Source organism: Dasypus novemcinctus, chromosome 16, assembly GCF_030445035.2.
Source record: "Dasypus novemcinctus isolate mDasNov1 chromosome 16, mDasNov1.1.hap2, whole genome shotgun sequence".
In the NCBI taxonomy this organism is placed as follows: Eukaryota; Metazoa; Chordata; class Mammalia; order Cingulata; family Dasypodidae; genus Dasypus; species Dasypus novemcinctus.
This window is the reverse complement of record NC_080688.1, coordinates 9,824,129-9,845,274: the sequence shown is the minus strand read 5'-3', so window position 1 is coordinate 9,845,274 and position 21,146 is coordinate 9,824,129. Positions and strand designations below refer to the sequence as shown.

Here is a 21,146-nt window from a genome sequence, read left to right as displayed (position 1 = left end):
CCTACATTGACTTTATCAAGTAAATTTGAAACCTTTGAATTTAATACAATCAAAGGGTATCATACCTAGAGGAACAAACCAGTTTTCCAATGTAATTTTTCTCTTTTTTGTAATTCATATATAACCTCAAACTACCACAGTACACAATGGGAGAAAATATTTACTAACCTTTTATCTGATGATAAGGGCCTAATATCCATGATGTAAAAAGAAATCCTACATCTCAAAAATGAAAAAGTAAAAAAACACAACCAATACATTTTAAAAATGGGCAAGAGATTTGAATAAATATTTCTACAAAGAAGAAATACAAATGACTAAAGAACACATGAAAAGATGCTCAATATCACTTGCTATTTAAGAAAGTAAAATCAAAACTACAATGAGATATCATTTTCCCCCAATTAGACTGATGGTTATTAAAAAAAAAAACTAGTGGACTATAATTGTAGGATAGGATATGGAAGAAAAGGAACCCTAATCCACTGCTGGTAGGAATGTAGAATTGTACAGCCATTGTGGAAGACAGTTTGGTGGTTCCTCAGGAACCTAAATATATAACTGCCATATGACCCACCAATCCCACATCTGTGTATATACACAGAAAATTTGAAAGGAAAGATAATAAAAGATATATGCACACTAATATTCATAGAAACATTATTCACTACTGCCAAAAGTTGGAAGCAATCCAAGTGTTGATCAACAGATGAGTAGATAAGCAAATTGTGGTGTATACATACAATGGAATATTATTCACCTGAAGAAGGAATGCAGTATTAACACAAGGGACAACATGGATGAATCTTGAAGACCATATTTGAGTGAAGGCAGTCAGTCATGGCAGGACAAATATTACATGACCTCACTGATATGAGTTAAGCAAATTGAGCAGACTCACAGATTGAGTCAGGAAGATAAGGTTATCAAGAGAAAGGAAATAGAGGGTGGTGAGCCAATTATCAATATAGACAAATCCTATGATAATGTGGGAGGTAGTTTTTTAGCAGTAGTTGGATGAGAGAGTGGTGCAATAATGAGATTGTATTAGTGCTGGAATGTGAGGAGGATTAGTGTGTGGGGATTGGGTTGGACTATCCATGGAACACTGGGCAGGGCTTGAAAAATGAGCAGGTGAAGTCTGGGAATTTGTAGTTCTGTAGTTTAAATTGCAATGGTGAGTTTGTTCTTTTTGCAAATATGGTAAGGGAGGTTACTGAAGCAGTGTTGGGGAAGGGTATATGAAGGAAAGGGAGCACATGGGACATGTTCCTATGGAATTTGAAGGTGTCTGTCTTATCATAGTATGTTATCTCATTGCATGGAGATATCCAGAATAAAGAAGTAATTATTAAACTCCTATCCTGGGGATTCCTGCTATGTGCTCAAATAGAAGAGCAAGAATCTCTTGAGAACATAGGTAGTACATAATTAAAGAAAGCAAATATGTCAAGGCCTCAATCATATTTCATGTAACTATGAAACTTATTCTTCAAAAATTAAAACTTAGTGGTTAACATAGGTCCCAAGTGGGGAGGGAAGAATAGCATATATGAAACATAGCATTTTTAGGGCATTGCTGTTATTCTGCATGATCTTGCAGTGTCAGATAGAGGACATTTAATTTTTTTTCAAAACCTATAAATGTGTACAGTGCAAAAATGTAAACCAAAATGTAAACTCTTAACCATGACTAGTAGAAATGCTTCAATATTTGTACAATTGTAACAATTGTACCATACTCATGTACAATGTTATTAATAGAGGTGAGTGCAAAAGGGGAAATGGGTTGGCTATATGAGTATAATCTAGATTTTCTATTTGATTTTACTGTAACCCAAAGCTTCTTTGAAGATAGAGTAAAAAATTAAGACACTGGGGAAACATATGGAATAAATTTTCACTGTATATAAAAGATAATAGACCATATGTTCATGAAAGACACAATAAACATTTATTTTTTATTTTACTATTTTATTTGTTATTTTTTATTATTTTATTTGTTTACATTTTGCTTTGTTTTGTGAGAAGTTTTGGATCACAGAAGTGTCACACTGTGGCAGGGGAGGATCACAGATATGGGGCATCAGTGATATGGAATGCGTGTGATGGAGTGCATCTTGGGCATGACTCTATGGCATATGAATTCAAGTTGTCATGCGGCATTGTCTCCATGGATGGAGACCCCCATAATATCTGAAAGAATATTGAATTCCCATTCTTGAAAGTCCTGTTACATGTTCTAGTAGAGTGGCAATTATCCCTTGAGTACATGAGCAGTTCCTAGTGAAGGAGGAGAGACCATTACGACAGGCCATGGATATTGATGGTTGCACTTATGAACCTTTTCTTATGAAATTGGAACTTAGCCTATTGTTGCATATTGCCTGAGTTGAACACCTTGTTGCTCAAATGTGGCATTTCTCTAAGTAAAACCCATGTAAATGCAGTACCTTCCCCCCAGTATGGGACATAACTCCAAGGGATGAGCCTTCCTGGCACAGAGAGATACCACTGCCTTCTCATGTCCATGGTTTAAGTTGAGAAAGCAACATTTAATCTTATCAAGCACCCTTTGTTTTTGATGGGTCACTTTTGCTGATTTCAGGATTAGCTATCTTTAGCATTTTACTATCTGACAATTATGTTTCTCAGTGTAGGTCTGGTAGGATTTACTGTTTGGAATACACACCACTTCCTGGACATGTGCATCCATGTCCCTCATAAAAATTTGGAAATATTTGCCATTATTTCCTCAAGCATAACTTCTGCCTCTTCTCTTCTCCCTCTGGGACAGCAATAGTGAATATGTTTGTGTACTTTGTGTTGTCATTCGATTCTCAGAGATCATGCTCAATTTTGTCCAATTATTTCCCCTATCTGCTTTTCTATCTGTGTAATTTCATACATCTTATCTTCTAATTTGCTAATTTTTCCACTGTCTGTTCAGATCTCCTTTGTGTGATATCTATTGTTAATCTCTTCAATTGTGCCTTTCATTACCATGAGTTCTGTTATTTTTCTTTGTATATTTTTTATTACTTTTGTATGCTCATCTGATGTCTCTTAATATCCTTTATCACTTCTTCATCTCTGTATTAGTTTACCAAAGAATAGCAGACGCAGATTACCAGAATTCTGATGGCTTTTATAAAGTGTATTTTTTTGGAGTAAATGTATACCCTCGAAAAGTCATGTAAATTCCAACTCAGGGTACCAACAGGTACTTTATCACCAAAATCAACTGCCATGTATTGAAACAAGATGGTGGGTGTAGCAGTGTAATACTATTGATAAATCCCAAAAAGAAATATTGGACTGTGTGTGTAATCTTATCTGTACCTGGGCATGATCTGTACCTTGGGCATTGACTCCCCACACCTTGGTGGGTGGGAACTCACAGATAGAAGGCATGGCAAAGAGCAGAGTTGGGGGACTTTTTATGTTGGAGTTTTGATTTGGGAGTTGATGCTGAAGACTTAACCTGGAGCCCTGGAAAGTCAACATGCAGAGGAAAGAGAAGCCAACCCCAGGAAGAAAGGAAATTTGAAGCCAGAGTAAAGCAAGCCCCAGGAATATAGGAACCCAGGAAGGCTAGACCCTTGCAGACATTGGCAGCCATCTTGTTCCAAATAGACTTTGGTGATGGAGTAACTTATGCTTTATGGCCTGTTTTCTGTAAGCTCCTACCCCAAATAAATACCCTTTATAAAAACCAAACAATTTCTGGTATTTTGCATCAGCACTCCTTTGGCTGACTAATACAGAATTTGGTACCAAGAGTGGGTTTGTGCTTTTGCTGTCCCTGAAATGCTGGAATGGTTTTATAAATGGGTAAGAGGTATATTTTGGTGCAATTGTGAGATGCTTGGAAGAAAAGACCTACAGTGCCATGAAGGGAATTTGATAGCAATATGGATACTAAGGAGACTTATAATGATTCCTTAAAAGTAAATGATGAAATTATTATTGGAAACTAGAGGAAAGGCGATCTGTGTTTTAAAGTTAAAGAAAACTTAGCAAGATTAACTCCTGGTGTTGTACAGAAGGCAAAATTTGAAAATGATGAGCCTGGGCATTTAGCTGATTTAGCTGAAGAACTTTCCAAAGTAAACCCAGAGAATGTGGCTTGACTTCTCCTTGCAACTTACAGCAAAATGCTAGGTGAGAGAGATAAGCTAAGGACTAAACTGTGTGGCAAAAAGAAAACAGAAATTGTTCTGGAAGTTCCAAGACTGTCAGAGTCAATGGACCCGAGGGTATCGGGACTGAAAGACAAAGAAAGATTGGGTTCAGGGGATCTGCGAGCATTGAAGCCTCAAGCTCATCAGACAAGTTTATTAATCTCAGGGGCTTCTTTATATACCCCAAGCAATTGTGAGATCCTGCAAGTATTCTAGCTAACTATTCCTATTACCTCATTCTAAATAACACAGTGCACAGTGGATAAGATAGTTACTAAAGTTCATAATGTTCTATTATATTATTGAAACAAATATACTCAATAATCTTTTTGCCCAGGTTACTTGAGATATCGAGTCTGGGTTCTGCTGGAATGTTATGTTTCCTAGAGAGATTAGCCACCTGCACGTATATCTCTAAGGACAGCATGACCCAGTGGTCAGAAAGTAACTTGCTTCCATGGAAACAACATGCCTTTGTTTCCCACAAAGCCTTTAGAAATGAAGATCCTAGATGAAAGTGCCCCATTTGAGGACTTAACTAAACTTGAAACTGGTAAATCAAGATTGAAGATGCAGTTATCTAGGAAGGACTTGTGGAAAGTCTTACTGTCTGATGGCTTGGACCCCTGCTTCCTACATGCTAAACCAACAAACTCTCTGAGAGAGCTGTATGAAAAAAAAACCACTGTCAACCTGAAATAAAAAGGACATGGAAAGGAGAGATTGAAAGAGAAACAGCTTTAAAAGGAAAACCATGGAAGCTGAGATCTGGAATTAAGACTTTGCCTTGGGCCAAAAGATGAACCCCACCCATGTGTACAGAGAGGGTGAGTTTTCCCCAGCAGTTGAAGAGCATGGATGTTCCTCTCCAATGTTATGGGAGAGTTTTGCTAACCCAAGGTGCAGAGAGGATGAGGCACATTCCCCAAGGATTAGTGTGGTTAAGGTCAGCATCTGATAAGTCTGAATGGGGTGGACCTGTTCCCAAAGGTTAGGGAAGTTCAGGTGATCAATCCATTGCTCAGAGAGGGTTGAGCCTGTATGCCAAAGGTTGGGGTAATGTTGTCTTCACATCACTGGACTGGGGGGGGGGGGGTTAAGACTCTAACCCAAACATTGGGTGAGATATGGTAATCACTGTAACACTCTTGGAGGGAGAGGTCTGGAACTTGGTCAACACCCAAATGCTTGATGAAGGTGGGACCAAGAAAATGACCATTGCACAAGACTGTGGAAAGGTGGAAAGGGTGTGTCCCAATATGGCCTCAAGGAGAAGAGACCATCTTCTTAAGAATGACTCTCAGACTTTGAAATCAAATGGAGGATGCGCTGCATGTTTACTAAAGTATAGTGGACCTGTGACTCAGGTTTCCCTCCCAATTTTTCCTTATTGTAATAAAATGTTTATCCTATGTCTGTCCATTTGTGTATTGGAAATAGATAAATTGTTTTGTATGTTTCAGAGGCCTATAGCAGACAGGACTTTGTCCCAAACAGACTATTTCTTTAAATTGACTGTGATTTGATTTAGTACTTACATTGTAACTGATTTAAGTTTTGTTTTTGTTTTTTGAAATTGTAATGTCTTTTTGGAATTCAGAGGGTGAAGTGTAGCAGTTTAATATTATTGATGAATTCCAAAAGGAAATATTGGACTATGCTTGTAATCTTATCTCTACCTGGGCATGATTGACTTATGATTAGGGCACTGACTCCATGCCCCTTGGTGGGTGAGGACTTACAGATAAAAGGCATCCCAAAGAACAGAGTTGAGGGGTTTTAATGTTGGAGTTTTGATTTTGGAGTTGATTCTGAAGACTTAACCTGGAGCCCTGAGAAGTCAGTATGCAGATGAAAGAGAAGCCAGCCCCAGGAAGGAAGGAAACTTGAAGCCAGAGTAAAGCAAGCCCCAGGAATGTAGGAAACCAGTAAGCCTGAACCCTCACAGACATTGGCAGCTCTCTTGCTCCAAATAGATTTTGGTGAGGGAAGTAATTCAGCCTTTAAGTCCTGGTATCTGTAAGCTCCTACCCCAAATTAATACCCTCTATAAAAACCAACCAATTTATGGTATTTTGCATCAGCACCCATTTGACTGACTAATACAGTGGGTATTCTCTGCCTTGGTGCTCAGGTCTTCCTATAGCTGTGTCTTGCATAGAGCTCATTTCATTTTGGGCCTTCTCAGCTGATCACATGCTCCAATCTTTTCCTCTGCAAACAATCAGGTGAAAGGTTCATCTCTCTCCATGCACCAGGGTACAATATGACAGATCTCTCTCTCTCCCTTCTTGTGCACTCATGAGTGAGTACCCTCTTATATCAGCCCACCAAGGGGTCAGGGACTCAACCTGAGCTGTGCCCTATTTCCATGTTTTAATCAAAAGCCCTAAATTGATTTTATCAAGTACACTTCAAGTCTTCAAATTAAATCAAAGTGCATCATACCCAGAGGAATAGATTAGTTTATAAGCATTGTATTAGTCAGCCAAAGGGGTGCTGATTCTAAATATAAGACATCCTTTAACTTTTATAGAGGGTATTTATTTGAGGTAGAAACTTAGAGTTACAAGGTCATAAAGGATAAATTACTTCCCTCATCAAAGCCTTTTGCCATCTGTTGGAGCCAGATGTTTGGTGATCTCTGTAAAGGTTCAGTCCTGCTCCTTCCTCTTAAGGCTCAATGGTCCCAGCTTCTTTTGATCTCAGTTATAGGCTGGCAAAAGTGCTCCTCTCTCTTCCTGAGGGTTGTCTCTTTCAGGACTCAGCTCCTCTGCTATCTCCACAAGGCTAACTATAAACTATCAGGTGAACTACTCAGCTCTCTTCCTGGAGCCCCATCATCAAAACTCAACTCTCTGTGCCTTCCTTTTCTGTGTGTTTACTTCCTTGTCTTTGAAAAAGCACCCATTTATATTACTCAAAGCTGTAGGCTAGCAGCCCATGGGGACTCAAACTTAGTCAGCCTAATGACATAGTCAAATAAAAGCCCTAGCCCTGATTTAATAAAGTAAAAATGAAACCTCTGAGCCTAATATATTCTAATATGCCCAGAGGAAAAGATCAGTTTGCAAACATAATCCAAAATCTTTTTTGGAATTCATAAACAAGAACAAACTACCACAATCTACCCTCTGAATTACAAAAAGACATTTTAATTTAAAAATTACCTTAAATCAGAAACCATGCTAAATACAAAATCATATCACAATCACTTTAAAAGAATACAGTTTTTCGTGGGGCAAAGTCCCATCTGGCTGTAGATCTCTCAAATTTACAAAACAATTTATCTGCTTCCTATATGCCAAAGAACAAATGATAAACAATTATATTGTTATAAGAAGAATTGGGTAAGGAAACATGGTTAACAGGTACAGAACAGTACTGAAAACCTACAAGACATACTTCATTAGATTTCAAAGTCTAAGAGTCATTCCCAAGGTAATGGTTTATTCACCCTGGTGTCTCATGAGGACCCATCATTTCCACAGACTGGCCCAATGGCTATTTTCTTGGTTCCTCCATTTTCAAGCATCTGAGTGGTGACCAAATCAAGACTTTCCCTTGCAAGAGCATTTGTGTGATATCCAGTTTACACAATCTTAATGGTAAAGTCTCAAACACTTTAGTACAGAGGGGGAGACAGCATTCTTCCTAATCTCTGGTCTATAGTCCCAACCCTCTCAGAGCAGTGAGTTACCACTCTGGAATTCATCAATCAATGGGGTCAGGCCCACCACTCTCAGACTTATGGGGTATTGACCTTACTCTCTCCAATCATTGGGGAATGTGCTCCACCTTCTCTGTAGAGTGGAGTGACAAAACTCTCCCTGAACATAGGGTTGGAATATCCACCCTCTTCAACAGCAAGGGGACACTTGCATTTTCAGTATACATGGGTGGGTTTCCTTTCTGGGCCCAAGGAGGTGTCTTAATTCCAGATCTCAGCTTCCATGGTTTTCCTCTTAAAGTTTTTTCCCTTACATATCTCCCCTCTTTGTCTCTTTTAGACCACACTGATATTGGTTTTGTTCATACCATTCTCACAAAAACTTGTTGGTTTATCATGCAGGAAGCAGGGGTCCAAGCCATCAGACAGTAAGACTTTCCACAAGTCTTTCCTAAATAACTGCATTTTCAATCCTGATCTATAAATTCCAAGTTTAATGAAGTCTTTAAATGGGACACTATTTCTTGGGACTTGATTTCCAAAGGTTTGGAAATTCCAGAATCCATTTCTGGTTTTGTTATGCCCAACAATTCTTTTCTCAGCTTATCTCTCTTATATAGTAATTTGCTATAAGATGCATGGAGAAGCAAACCAAATTTTCTGAGTTTACTTTGGAAAGTTCTTCAGCTAAATATCCATGCTCACCTTTTCCAAATTCTGCCTTCATATGACATCAGGAATTAATCTTGTTATGTTCTCTGCCACTTCAAAACATGGATTTCCTTTCCTCCAGTTTCCAATAATAGTTTCATCATTTACTTCTACGGCCTCATAAAAAGTCTCTTTAGCATCCTTATTCCTACCAACAGTATCTTGAAAGAACTCTCAGCCATTTCTATCAAATATCTCACAATTATATCCTTTTAAGTCCTTATGAAAAATAACTTTAGGCTGCATATTATTTCTTACCAACAGTCTCTTCAAAGCAATCTAGGCCTTTTCCTTCAAAAACACCCCTTATCCATTTGTAAAACTATTCCAGCATTTTGTTAAAAATCATGACCCAACTCTTGACACCAAGTTCTGTGTAACTCAGCCAAAGGGGTACTGATAACAGAAATCTGTTGGCTTTTATAAGGGATAAAAGCCATTTATTTGGGGTAGATGTTTAGAGTCACAAGGTCATAAAGGGAAAATTACTTTGTTCACTAAATTCTGTTGCCACATGTTGGAGCAAGATGGCTGCCAGCCTCTGTGAGGGTTCAGCCTTACTCTTCCTCTTATGGCTCCATGGTCTCAACTTCTTATTATCTCAGCTGTAAGCTGGCATAAGCCTCTTCCTAGGGCTTGTATCTTTCTGGGCTCAGCTGCTCCATTGTCTCCCCAAGGCAAGCTGTAAACTCTCAGATGAATGGCTCCAGCATCCAAAACTAAACTCTCTGTGTTCTCCTTTTCCATGTGTTTACTTCCCTTTCTTTGATTAGCATCAGATTATGTAGTGCATAGCTGTACACTAGTTGAATGTGGGGACTTAAACTAAGTTGCCCTAGTGATGTGATCAACTGAAGATATCAAACTTCCACAAACAGAATATTTTTTTCTTTTTGGGATTCATAAATAATCGCAAACTGCCAAAATCTCCTTGAATTGATTTAGAAGGTTTGTTTGTAAATCTCTGATTAGTTCTTCCAAATTATGCATCTACTCCAACTTTTTAATTTGTTCCTCTGACTGGGCCACATCTTCCTGTTCCTTAGTATGGCTTCTAACTGATGTGGAGGCATCTAATTATCTTGATGAGTTTTCTCTGATGGCCAGCTTCTCTGTCTTGCCTAGGCTATTATAGTTTTGCTTTGTGTTAAAACTCTTCTCTGCCCCTTATTTCAGGTTATTCTAATTATTTAGAAGTATTTGTGTTTACCTGAACCAGGGATGCATGAATGGGTTACAGACCAGCTCCAAAGAGCCAATTCCTCTGTGGTGCTCTCTCTCAGTTTCCATGTCCTGCTCCTTCCTGGATGAGGTACCATTTTTCTCTGGCCTCCTCAGACCAAGTACCACTTTTTAAATCCCCCTGACTGGTCTTCCCTCACAAGCCATCAATGTCACTACCCCTAAGGTCTGCCATAGGAGCCACATGCACCAATTCCCCTTAAAATCTTAGGTCCTCCTTCATGAGATTATGCACAACTTCCCTGCTGTCTTCTCTGCACCTGGCAGGCCACCTCTGAAATGACCCATGTAGCTTTCCCTGTGACGCTGCTGCTTCCCTGGCAGCCAGGGTTGTCTCCTTCATGGGTCACCTATGCTATTACCCTGGCCATTGCCCCTGAGTCCAGCAGGGCTCACTCTCAGACAACCCATGCTGCTTCCCACCTGACTTTTCTGGCACCTGGTACGGATTCCCTCACTAGCTGCTTGTACCAATTCCCCTTCATCCCCACCACTTCCCCTGTGTCCAATAAACCTACTTATCTTGTTGCCATTTCTGGAGGATAAGTGTGCTCTGCTACTCTCTAATCTTGACCTTGGATGCTCCTCAATATATTTTTGGAGTAAACATTTTTAAACCTGGTTTATGATGTATTGAAATTTTTAAATGTGACTAAATGCCTTTTTTTAATCCATTATGAAAGATTCCAAATTATTATCTCTTCAAATATTGGTTTTGCCACATTTTTTTCTTCCCTCTCCTTCTGAGACTCCCCAAAAGGAATTCCAAAGGAATTCTCAGCTTGCCTGTCAGTTCCTTATTCCTGGTTAGCCCCAAATCATAATTTATCTTTTTTTTTTAAATTCCCTCTTCTCCTTTATATTGTCTCAGTCATAACATGGGGTTTTGTCTGTAATACTTTTAAGCAGATTACAATATAGTTCTAGATTTCTATTTGCCTTCAGATGAGGGTCATTATGAATTAACTAATTTGCAAATAATAGATATAAAAGTACTCAACTGGCCTTTTTGTTTAATAATTTATCTTAAAGTTTTTCCTATGAATCATATAGAAATTATCCCATATATTTCACTAATATACACTATTTCATTAGAAATATGCACTATGCTTTATTTATTACATTTTCTACTGATACACAATTTATTTAATTCTAAATATTTGCTTTGGACAACAATACAAATTGCAATAAATATTAGATTACATATCTTACATCTTCCACATATCTCCAGAAGATATCCCCAGAAGTTATATTACTAGGTCAAAGAGGATTTTTAAAACTTGCCAATAGTAAAATATTCACACTTGATGTAATACACATTTGCATCACAATAATGTGTGAGAATATGCTTTTTCCATCCCCTACCAAGAGAAAACATTTTTCTCTAAAGCATTTCCAATCTTCTCAATCTTATTGGTAAGTATTGATTTCTCAATGCAGTTTTAATTTTCACATGATACTGAACATCGCATACATCATAGAGTCATTTGTATTTTCTTTTCTAAGAAATGTTACTCATTTATTTTCTATTGAAATGTAGAAATTCTTTCTTTTTCTATTGTCGTGTGGAACCATTTATATATCAAGGTTCCTTGTATCTGTTTAAAGAAATTCCACATTATTGCAATTTTTATTTACATTTATTTTTCTTTAAAATGATTAAAGCCATATAGAAAGATTTATAGTCAGTTATTCAATATGCATTTTGAAAATTGTGAACATTGTATCATATTGTAAAGGAATTTTATGCTTTAAGATTATATTTTTAATTTTCATATATCTTTATTTCCTGAAAAAAATGCATAGTAATGTGATGTATTACAGGCTGAGAATTTGACTCTCTGTATATTTGAAGAGACAAAGGGACATGTTAGGCAATGAATCTTAGACTAGGGGTGAAGAAATTATCTGGGGTCTTCATTGATATGCTAGCAATCTAGTGTAATTACATCTCTGAGTATGGGGATCAAGAGGTAGAAACAGTTAAAGTTAGTTATAATGTAACTTTTAGAATCATTTGAATATGAATTTAAGTTTGGAAAGTTGAGTGAATCCAATAAAGAATCATTGATTGTGAAATGAAAAGACCATATCTGTATTTCAGGAAAGTAACATTGATGGCAATGTGTAGGATATATTTCAAGGTAGAAATGAACAAGAGTCATGGAAAATACATAGAAAGATATTAAATGAGTCTTGGAGAAAATAATGAGAGTGTGAATTTGAGCAGTGAATGAAGACTAGAGTAGATTCTTCTCAGTCCCCATTTTTTTTCTTACAATCCTTAGAAAATTTACATAATCCCTGTGATAGAGTGACTTTGAAGTAACATAAGTATATCAGTATATTAACAATAATTAAACTTTGGATAAATGCAACATTATGATTTATTAGCATGAAATTTCATCCTATCTAAGTATCTACTCAGAGTTTACATGTCACAGCTGAGAAAGTTCCTATTTTGGTTTTATAATTTTCACATAAAGACACCCAATCATTTGTCTCCTTTACTCTAAGGTAATAATTTTATCAGGCACAAACCACTTCCTTGAGGTCATTAAAATATATCATTTTTTAAATTTCAATGTAGAATAAATTTCCTATTTATCTAATATCCCAATGCAGGTCACTGAACCTCAACAATTTTGTTACAGTCAATAAAATCCTAAATCAAAGAAACTCATTTCTAATAGTTTTTGTAAATGGATATTAGATGGGACGGAGTCCTAATGCCTATTATAACCAAAATATACCTGCTATAAAGGAGAAGAATAGATAAGTGAAATCTTGAAAATATCAGGTAAGATTGCTTATTTCCCATGGAATTTCACAATCCACTATCCATATTTTATAGACCATGTTATATTTTATATACCATGAATGCATATTTTTTCCACATTTCAATGGATGCCCTAAGGCTATGCCGTCCAAAATGTTAGAAACTGGTCACTTGTGACCATTGACCATTTGAAATGTATATCATCAAAAATAAAATGTATTTCAAGTAAGAAATACACAAAAGGTTTTGAAGATACAGCATGAGAAAAGTTAAGTCATTAATTTATATCAGTTACATGTGAAAATAATGTTTAAATAAAATAATATAAATATATTAATAGTAAAATATGCACAGCCAAGGAAGCAGATGTTGTTCAACAAGTTGGGCACCTGCCTATCACATGGAAGGTCCCAGGTTTGGGTCCTGGTGCCTCCTAAATAATACAAGCAGATGCCAGGACCTGACAAAATGAGAGCTAGAAAATGCATCCCACTGCAGTAAGAGCTAAATGCGCATAACAGTCACAAGAGAATGAGGCTGCTCCCTGCAGCAAGGAGCTGATGCCTGAAAGAGACGATACCACAAGCCAGCAGACACTGCAGCCCACAGGGAGCTGATGAGGTCCAGGCTGTAGAGCATTTGCCTCCCATGTGGGAGGTCCAGGGTTTGATTCCCAGGGTCTCCTAGAGAAGAAGAGCAGCCAGACAAGAGAACCATTTGAGGAGGTAAATTTTTAAAAAATAATAAAGTAAAATAAATTAGAAAAAATAGGTACAAGCATATCATAATATATTTTATGCAAAATATTTTAATAATTAATATGTAATGAATAACAATGTTGATGATCTTGATAAATGATTATAATATTTTTGTGACAAAATAAATATATTCTTAAAATAAATATCACTTTTCATTTCACTATTTAAAAGTGATTAATAATTTTTAAATTAAATATAGAGCTCAAATGATCTATCTTTTGGAAAACACCGATCTAGGATGTTTTAATGAACATGAAAAGAGTGATAACGTAAAGAGGGAAGGGATGACATTGACTATTCTTTCATTGAAGAGAATATCACAAACACTCTTTTCATGGCACCCAGCACTTCCTTATTCCTCAGGCTGTAGATAATGGGGTTGAGCATGGGGGTGACGATGGTGTAGAAGACTGCCAAAATCTTATCTTCGGAAGGTGAGCGAAGCTTCCTGGGTCGAAGATAGGTGTAGACAAAGGGAGCATAGTAAAAGGTCACTACAGTTAAATGTGTTGAACAGGTGGTGAAAGCCTTTTTCCTTCCCTCTTTTGAGCGCATGTGGTAGACAGCAAAAAGGACCCGGCCATAGGAAGCAGTGATGCCAAGGAAAGGAAGAAGGAGGAAGAGGCTTGTGCTCACAAAAACCATGTACTCATAGACCCAAGTGTCCATACATGCAAGAAGCAACATGGCTGGGACATCACAAAAGAAATGATCAATGGCCCTGGACTGGCAGTAAGGGATGTGGAGGGCATAGGCTGTGTGTGCCAAGGAGTTGATGGACCCCAAGATCCAAGATCCTATAATCATGTGGACACACATCCTTTTACTCATACGAATGGGATAATGAAGGGGGTGACAGATGGCCACGTAACGATCGTAGGCCATGGAGGTCAGCAGTAAACCTTCAGAACCTGCCATTGTCAAGAAAAAGAAGCTTTGCACTCCACACCCAAGGAAGGAGATGCCTTTCTCACCAGAAAGGAAGTTGAACGCCATCTTGGGGACAGTACTGGAGATGTACATCAGGTCCATGAGAGAGAGTTGGCTTAGTAGAAAGTACATAGGTGTATGGAGACGGGGATCCAAACGAATGAGGTTGATCATGGCTGAGTTGCCCACCAAGGCAAGAAAGAATATGAGAATGATCAGTGTCATGAGCAGTAGGCCAGTTTGATTTTGGGGAAACAAACCCAATAAAATAAAGTCATTTGAAGTTTGATTCCATTTCTCCATGAAAATTTACTGCTTTAACTTTCCTCAAAATGAAACCAAAAAACAAACAAAATAAAGTGAAAACATAAAGCAAGAGAATTATTAAGGATGTATGGAAATATATGCAAATATACACAATGGATCATAGTGGTAATGATCTGATGATATTCTCTCATAATCTGTAATAAATACTCCACAATGGCATGGTGAGATGGCTAAGTGTTGTTGCATGGGAATTCTGCACATGTGCATGATTGTTTTGTAAGTTCACAATTTCTGTAATAAAAAATACTTTTAAAAATATACAAAAATCAAAGGCACAGATTTTGCTAGTTAATTATCTGATAATGGATATATAGCAGGAATAGAGATACAACAATGAATATGCTGCATTCTTTGAGATAACAAATTATGTGGTGTTCTTCACATTATCACATTTATTAATATCCCCCATAATATATATTTATGCATTCATATATTAATTTATCAAATATTAAAAATAGTATCCAGGTATAAGAAGAATAACTTTCTCAAATATAGATCGTGATAAAATCAAATTTTAAAACTGTTGTTGCTTCTTTAAATTTCTAGTTCTTCCAATGTTTTGAGTTTCCTAATTGTTTATTATATGACTTAAGCTGTGCAAAATACATAATTCATATCACATTAAATTGTGCAATCTTTAGCTTTTTGCAATTTATCATAGTTTAGTCCTTGTTTCAGTCTAGGTTAAAGCATACTGAGATAAAAGGACATTTATTTTCTCCTCCTATACTTTAGTATGAAAATAATAGATGTCAACAGTGTCAAGCAGTTGCAGTGCTGTTCAAGTAGGTAAGGCAATTATATGGCATGGGTCTCTGACTTCAACCTTCATTTATAGCTTACCTATGTTAGTACTTAACTCTTTTCAGATTTCATTGTTCAAAAGTAATTAGAATTAAATATTAATCATTAGGAAAAACATATCAAGAAGAGGTAAAAATGAAGAAAGTTTCTTCTCTTGAAAATTTCTCTAGGTTTTATGCCCAAGACTTTCTTGAGAAATTTTTTGTAACTTAACTTTCTTCAAACATCTTTTCTTTATGTTACCTGAATTCTGGCAAATCCTTCTTTTCTTCACAAAGTCTCCATGCATTAAAATACTGTGACTGTGAGATTTCTTTTATTTCTGCCATATGTTTTATCTTTTCTTTTCCCTCTACCCAGTCTCACAGAGAGAATTGAATTTTCTATCTGTATGTGTTCTTATTGAAGGAGATACATAATGCCATATATGATCCAGGATATTTTCTTGCATAATATGTTTGGATTACAGATTTTAAACAGTAAAGATCAATGATTAGTATTTTCTGAAATTATTTACATTCAGTAAATTAAAATAAACTGCTACTTCATATATCTTTGATACATATTAATACAAGTGTGAATTAGAGCAGTGTAGAAAATGGGAAATCTTTTTTATAGCTGTCTCATTGCCAAATAATTAAAAGAAAAGTGCATCATCAGAGAGCATAGCAGGTGCATTTTTGTACAAGGGCACTATTAGGAATCATGAGACTGTTTGCTATAAAAGTGTCAGAAATAAAAACTGAGAACATAAAAGAAAAGAATATGTTCTCAGTTTTTATTTGGTACATTCATATATGCAAAAATGTTCACTAAATGTCTGTTATATACTAGTGCTACTAAGTACTGAGATACATTGGTGATTGAAATAGGTAAGGCTCTACAATCAAGGAATTAAAATTTAGTAGATATTATAGTTTACACTGTATTAAATATAAAAGACTACTAAACTCAAAGAAATAATCAATATTAAATAGCAATTGATATTATAAAGAAAAATATTTAAGATAAGGGGATAAAGAGACAATGCTTTCATATAGATAATAATATTGGAAAAATTCCATGAAGAGTTAGTATTTCAGAAGTTCTACAAAAATAATATTATATCCAGAGAGAATAGCAAGTGAGAACGCCTAGAGTGAGAATGTATTTATTTCTATAAAGCACTGAAACATAGTGTTTCTGAATCATATAGGAACCAAGGGGGATATTTGAATGATGTCAGAATATTTTGTGTAGAAAACACCAGGCTATGATAAGGTCTTAGGCTCTGTTCCATGAGATGAGAAGCCATTGACTGTGGAAGGATCTAAAGCAGGGTTTCTTAACCAGGGCTTCACAGACAACCCAGGGGTCTGTGAAAAGATTTCAGGAGGTCTGTGAGCTTGAACTGAAAAAGAATTAATTTATTGTCTTTATTTTCTCTGAACTCTAACTGAAATCTAACTTTTCCTTCACTTGTGGGTGCATGTAATATGTTCCAGTTATTCATTTCATATCAAATTGCCATAATTGCATTTCTCAAAACATCCCTTTGGCTCATTTTGCTTAATTCAGGCTTATATTCCAGAAGGAACAAAAGGATAGGCCAAACACTGAATAAACAGAGGCAACTCTAAGTTTACATGTATCATAGGCCCATGGTATTGAAGGGAGACATACATTTCTACTTTGATTCTCTGTTGCTTAGAGCAACATATTGATTGTTTAATGAAAGTTACAATAATTAATTTGTTTTCTAAATTAAAAACTGACATGTTATCAAACTATGGAATATAATCAGTACTATCAGGTTCCTATAAATATGGGATTTGAATTTTTTGGCGCACAGGACATAAATTGTTTTGGGGCACTGAGTCAATTTCCATTGACTCCCATCAGCAATGTTTATTGTATATGGGATCTTATAAAATGCACAGGGATTACATGAAGCATGATGCCTTTGTTACATTGTATCTTGGAGAATGTGTTCCTGTGCCCAGAGTTGGATGTACAATGACTCTCCCTTTGCTTCATAAAATGCATATGACTGAAATTTTTTGTTAAAATAAAATAATCAATTTAGAAGACAAAATATATTTAAGTTGCTCAAATGCACGGTCCTGCATTTATTTTGCTAAAGGGTATGGATAATCTGCACTTTTAAGAAGTCTCACATACAATCAAATCTCAGTAAGTAAATTGGTTTTTGTCTGTGACTCAGCTAACTCAACTTCAAACACTTCCTAGGAGAGCTGTGAAGATAGAATTGTGAGCTCTATGCATTACAATTATAGTACATCTTCAATAATTGATTTCCTTTGTCTATTATATTTGTTTAACTGATAATGGGCCTCAGGCCCAGAGAATTTTGTCAATCTCGGCTTTTCAGTTTTGATATAGAGCTGTCTATTTCTAAAGTAATAAAGCAAGTTTTCTGATGAGAGAAACAGTCCTTATCCAAATTAGTCACCTAAGATTAAAGATAATGCAAATTAACTCAATTTAATAACATTTCCATGACTTACCTTTTCTGAAGAACTTAAGTTTATATTTTGGATGAATAAGTAGCTTCATGACACCATTTTCCATTATTTAAAATTTAACACCAAAGAGTTCCCACAAAACACATGTCTATACTGTGAGATCATGTTATAAATCAATATGCCTTGTATCAAAACCAAAACTTTCTGTCTGAAATGAGAATCTCTTCAATATATACTAAAATTTAGGAAAAGGAAAGCCCCACAGACCATTTCATAGCATTGATTCCTCATTGTCCCTATTGCTCATCAGTATGTTTAACATGAAACTTATGAACACATCAAGGACCCTTTTGTTTAGAATGTGTTGGAAACAGAAAATAATGTCACTCTATCTTGTGAAGTATTTGCCATTTACATATGTATTAATTCCAACATCTTGTTAATTGGTTACAATGAAAGCAGAACCAGCCGTCTCACTTCTCATCTGTCAAAACTGCCTCTGCCTCTACAGGTAGAAGAGACAAAGATTAATCCCTCTCTTTTATGGACATAATTTTTCATTATGAAGCTTTAGATAGTCTGCTTTTTTTTTCTATAATTGCTCCCTGTTGTCCAAGTCCATGGGGGCCAAAACTAAGGTCATCTTGCTTGATTTTTCTTATTTGTACATTAATTCAAATCTGTATTTAAATACAGCAAATCAGTTAATCTTGAGAATTCTGGTAATTTGCTGATTATTCCAAACTATAATTTGAAAGATATAAAAGATATAAGATAATATTTATTAAAATCTCCTCATTTTGTACTTGAGGAAACTAAGAATTAATTGAAGATGGAGCCACTCATGAGTAGACAGCTAAATAATAGTAGAATTTATTTCAGCGACAGTTTCCTGCTTAAAGTCTAATAAGCACGCTCATATGAGTTCTGCTATTATATAGCTATCTATGAACCATGGATTTATGCCTTCTGTAGATATAGAGGAGGAGTGGACACCACCAATCCTGGTCCCCAGGATGGAGGAGTAAACCATGGAATAGAGAACTTATTGGTATTCTACTACAGACCAATTGTGACTAGTAATGGAAGAAACCATAGCACTGATCTGGAGAAAGTGGCCAAGAAGTTGCTGAGGGCAGAGAGAGGGAAGTAGAGATAAGATGTGGGGGCATTTTGGGGATTTGGAGTTGCCCTAAATGATATTGCAGGGGCAGATGCTGGATATTATATATCCTGCCATAATCCATTGAATGTACTTGGGGAGAGTGTAAACTACAATGTAAACTATAATCCATTAGGTGCAGCAATGCTCCAAAATGTATTCACAAAATGCAATGAATGTGCCACAATGATGAAAGAAGTTGTTGATGTGGGAGGAGTGGGGGAGTGGGGTGTCGGGTATGTGGGAACCTCTTATATTTTCTAATGGAAATTTTTTTGTGATTCACTTAAGATTCTGGCTTGTTTCTGAATCTATAAAGCTTGACTTTTGTAAGAAATTCTCTAAGAATTAGATAAAATGTTACATGTAAAATGTTTTCAGAGTGTGTGCTGCAGGGAAGGGGCTCAACAATTTTTAGTACCTCTTAATATTCCATTCAAAACAAAAGGTATGTAGGCTCAAAGAAATGTACTACAGTAGGTTGAATTGTGTACTCAGTTTGGACCTGTTTGTGATCTTGGCCCACATTCGAGTGGGTGTAGACTGATTGTCGACAAGATCTCTTGAATATGTTATTTCAATTAACATGTTGCCTAACTGAATTGGGTTGGGTTTTACTTTGGATCAGTAGAGTCCTTTATAAACAGAATGAAAGTCTGACAGAGAATTCACAGGGAATAGCCAGAAGTTGGAAAATCACAGAACTCAAAGGAGAAAGATGCTGACAAGAGAATTGCCATGTGACACTAAAGCCAAAGGGCCCCAGAGATTGCCAGCTAGTGAGAAGATACCAATCCAGGAGGAAGCAAGCCTTCTAGGCTATAGCCTCTGAAAAATTCCTGTTGTTAAGCCAATTCATTTTATTGCATTTGTTATAATAGCCAGGAAATAAAACAAGACCATTCAAAGTAACTTACTTAGTTTTAAAATATTGCTTTTATTTAAAATGAGACCTCTTACACTAGGAAAAGATGATAGAATATTATTTAAAAATATTTTCCTCAAATAATAATTGTGCCTTCTCTCTCTCTTCCTACATAAATATATAAATAAAAACACATATATGTATGCATGTATAAATATATAATGCAAATATAATGAAATATAAAATGAACATGTAAGATCCATTATTTTTAATTTTGAAGAGTATGTTATGAGCAGATATAGATATAGAGGTTTTCTTAAAATTTATTACCATTGTTAGCTCTTTATTTTGATATCTTCCAGGAAGTCCCCCTATAGTATGATGTTCCTTGCAGAAATCCAACCCAGTTAAAACCATACTCAACCTATTAGCGTGCCCCAAAACTCTATCAGGAACAAGAAAACTTTGCTGGGAAAAAGTCCAAGCATTGGTGACTGATCTAAATTTAATCAAGTGAACAATTTATTAACAAACAGCAAGTTGGACCTTCAAAATATCATTATATATCCCTAGACTCTGTAGCCTTTCTCCAAACTAGGAATCCATGTCTCCTTCTCTCTCCTCAAAACTCCAACACATCTCCACTCTTCTTACACTTAGCAGTTAAAATATTATCAACTGATTGAATAAATGTGATCAGTTAGAACTCTAATTCTCCTGGCACCAAATAGGTCAGCCCACATCCACAGTCTTGCTTACTTTGAAAACACATGACATGATCCTGCCTAAACTCACATCTCAAAATATGTATAGGGTTCAATGCCTCTTGCCATCTTCTTTTCTGCTGGATCATTTTCACTAGCACAAAAACATACATTCTTCAGAGGAATAAATATAGATATTGAGGATCAGGATCATGCTCTTCAATCTAACAATAAAACTGGCAGAGATTGGGTGTCTCTTTCTGACCATAGACATGAAAGTTTTTCATTACTAAGGTGGAAGTGTGGGCGGGTATTATGGATGAGGGATTTTCTAGTGCTACCAAAGAGAGAAGCTAGGTTTTAGTCAGGGTGGCTCTAAAAGTCAGTGGTGGTGGGAAATACTCCAATGAAAGTGTAAGAAACAAGGATTAATTTAGTTTTTACATAAAGGAAGAAAATATTGATTAATGTAACCTGGCAGCCTACTGCCTCAGTCTCCCACTCCTGGGTTAAACAGCAACAAAGGAAACCAGCTTAAGCCAGTC

The 21,146-nt window shown here is 36.2% G+C and overlaps 1 protein-coding gene across 1 annotated transcript; it reads right to left on the bottom strand.

Annotated features, from left to right (window-relative positions):
- Positions 1 to 4,817: 4,817 nt before the first annotated feature.
- On the bottom strand, positions 4,818 to 14,577 carry LOC101442668 (olfactory receptor 2L13-like). The gene is made up of 2 exons (XM_004482606.3): positions 13,672 to 14,577; positions 4,818 to 4,850 (listed from the first exon to the last, which is right to left on the bottom strand). The coding sequence occupies exons 1-2, from the start codon at positions 14,575 to 14,577 to the stop codon at positions 4,818 to 4,820; spliced, it is 939 nt and encodes a 312-aa protein (XP_004482663.3).
- Positions 14,578 to 21,146: the final 6,569 nt, after the last annotated feature.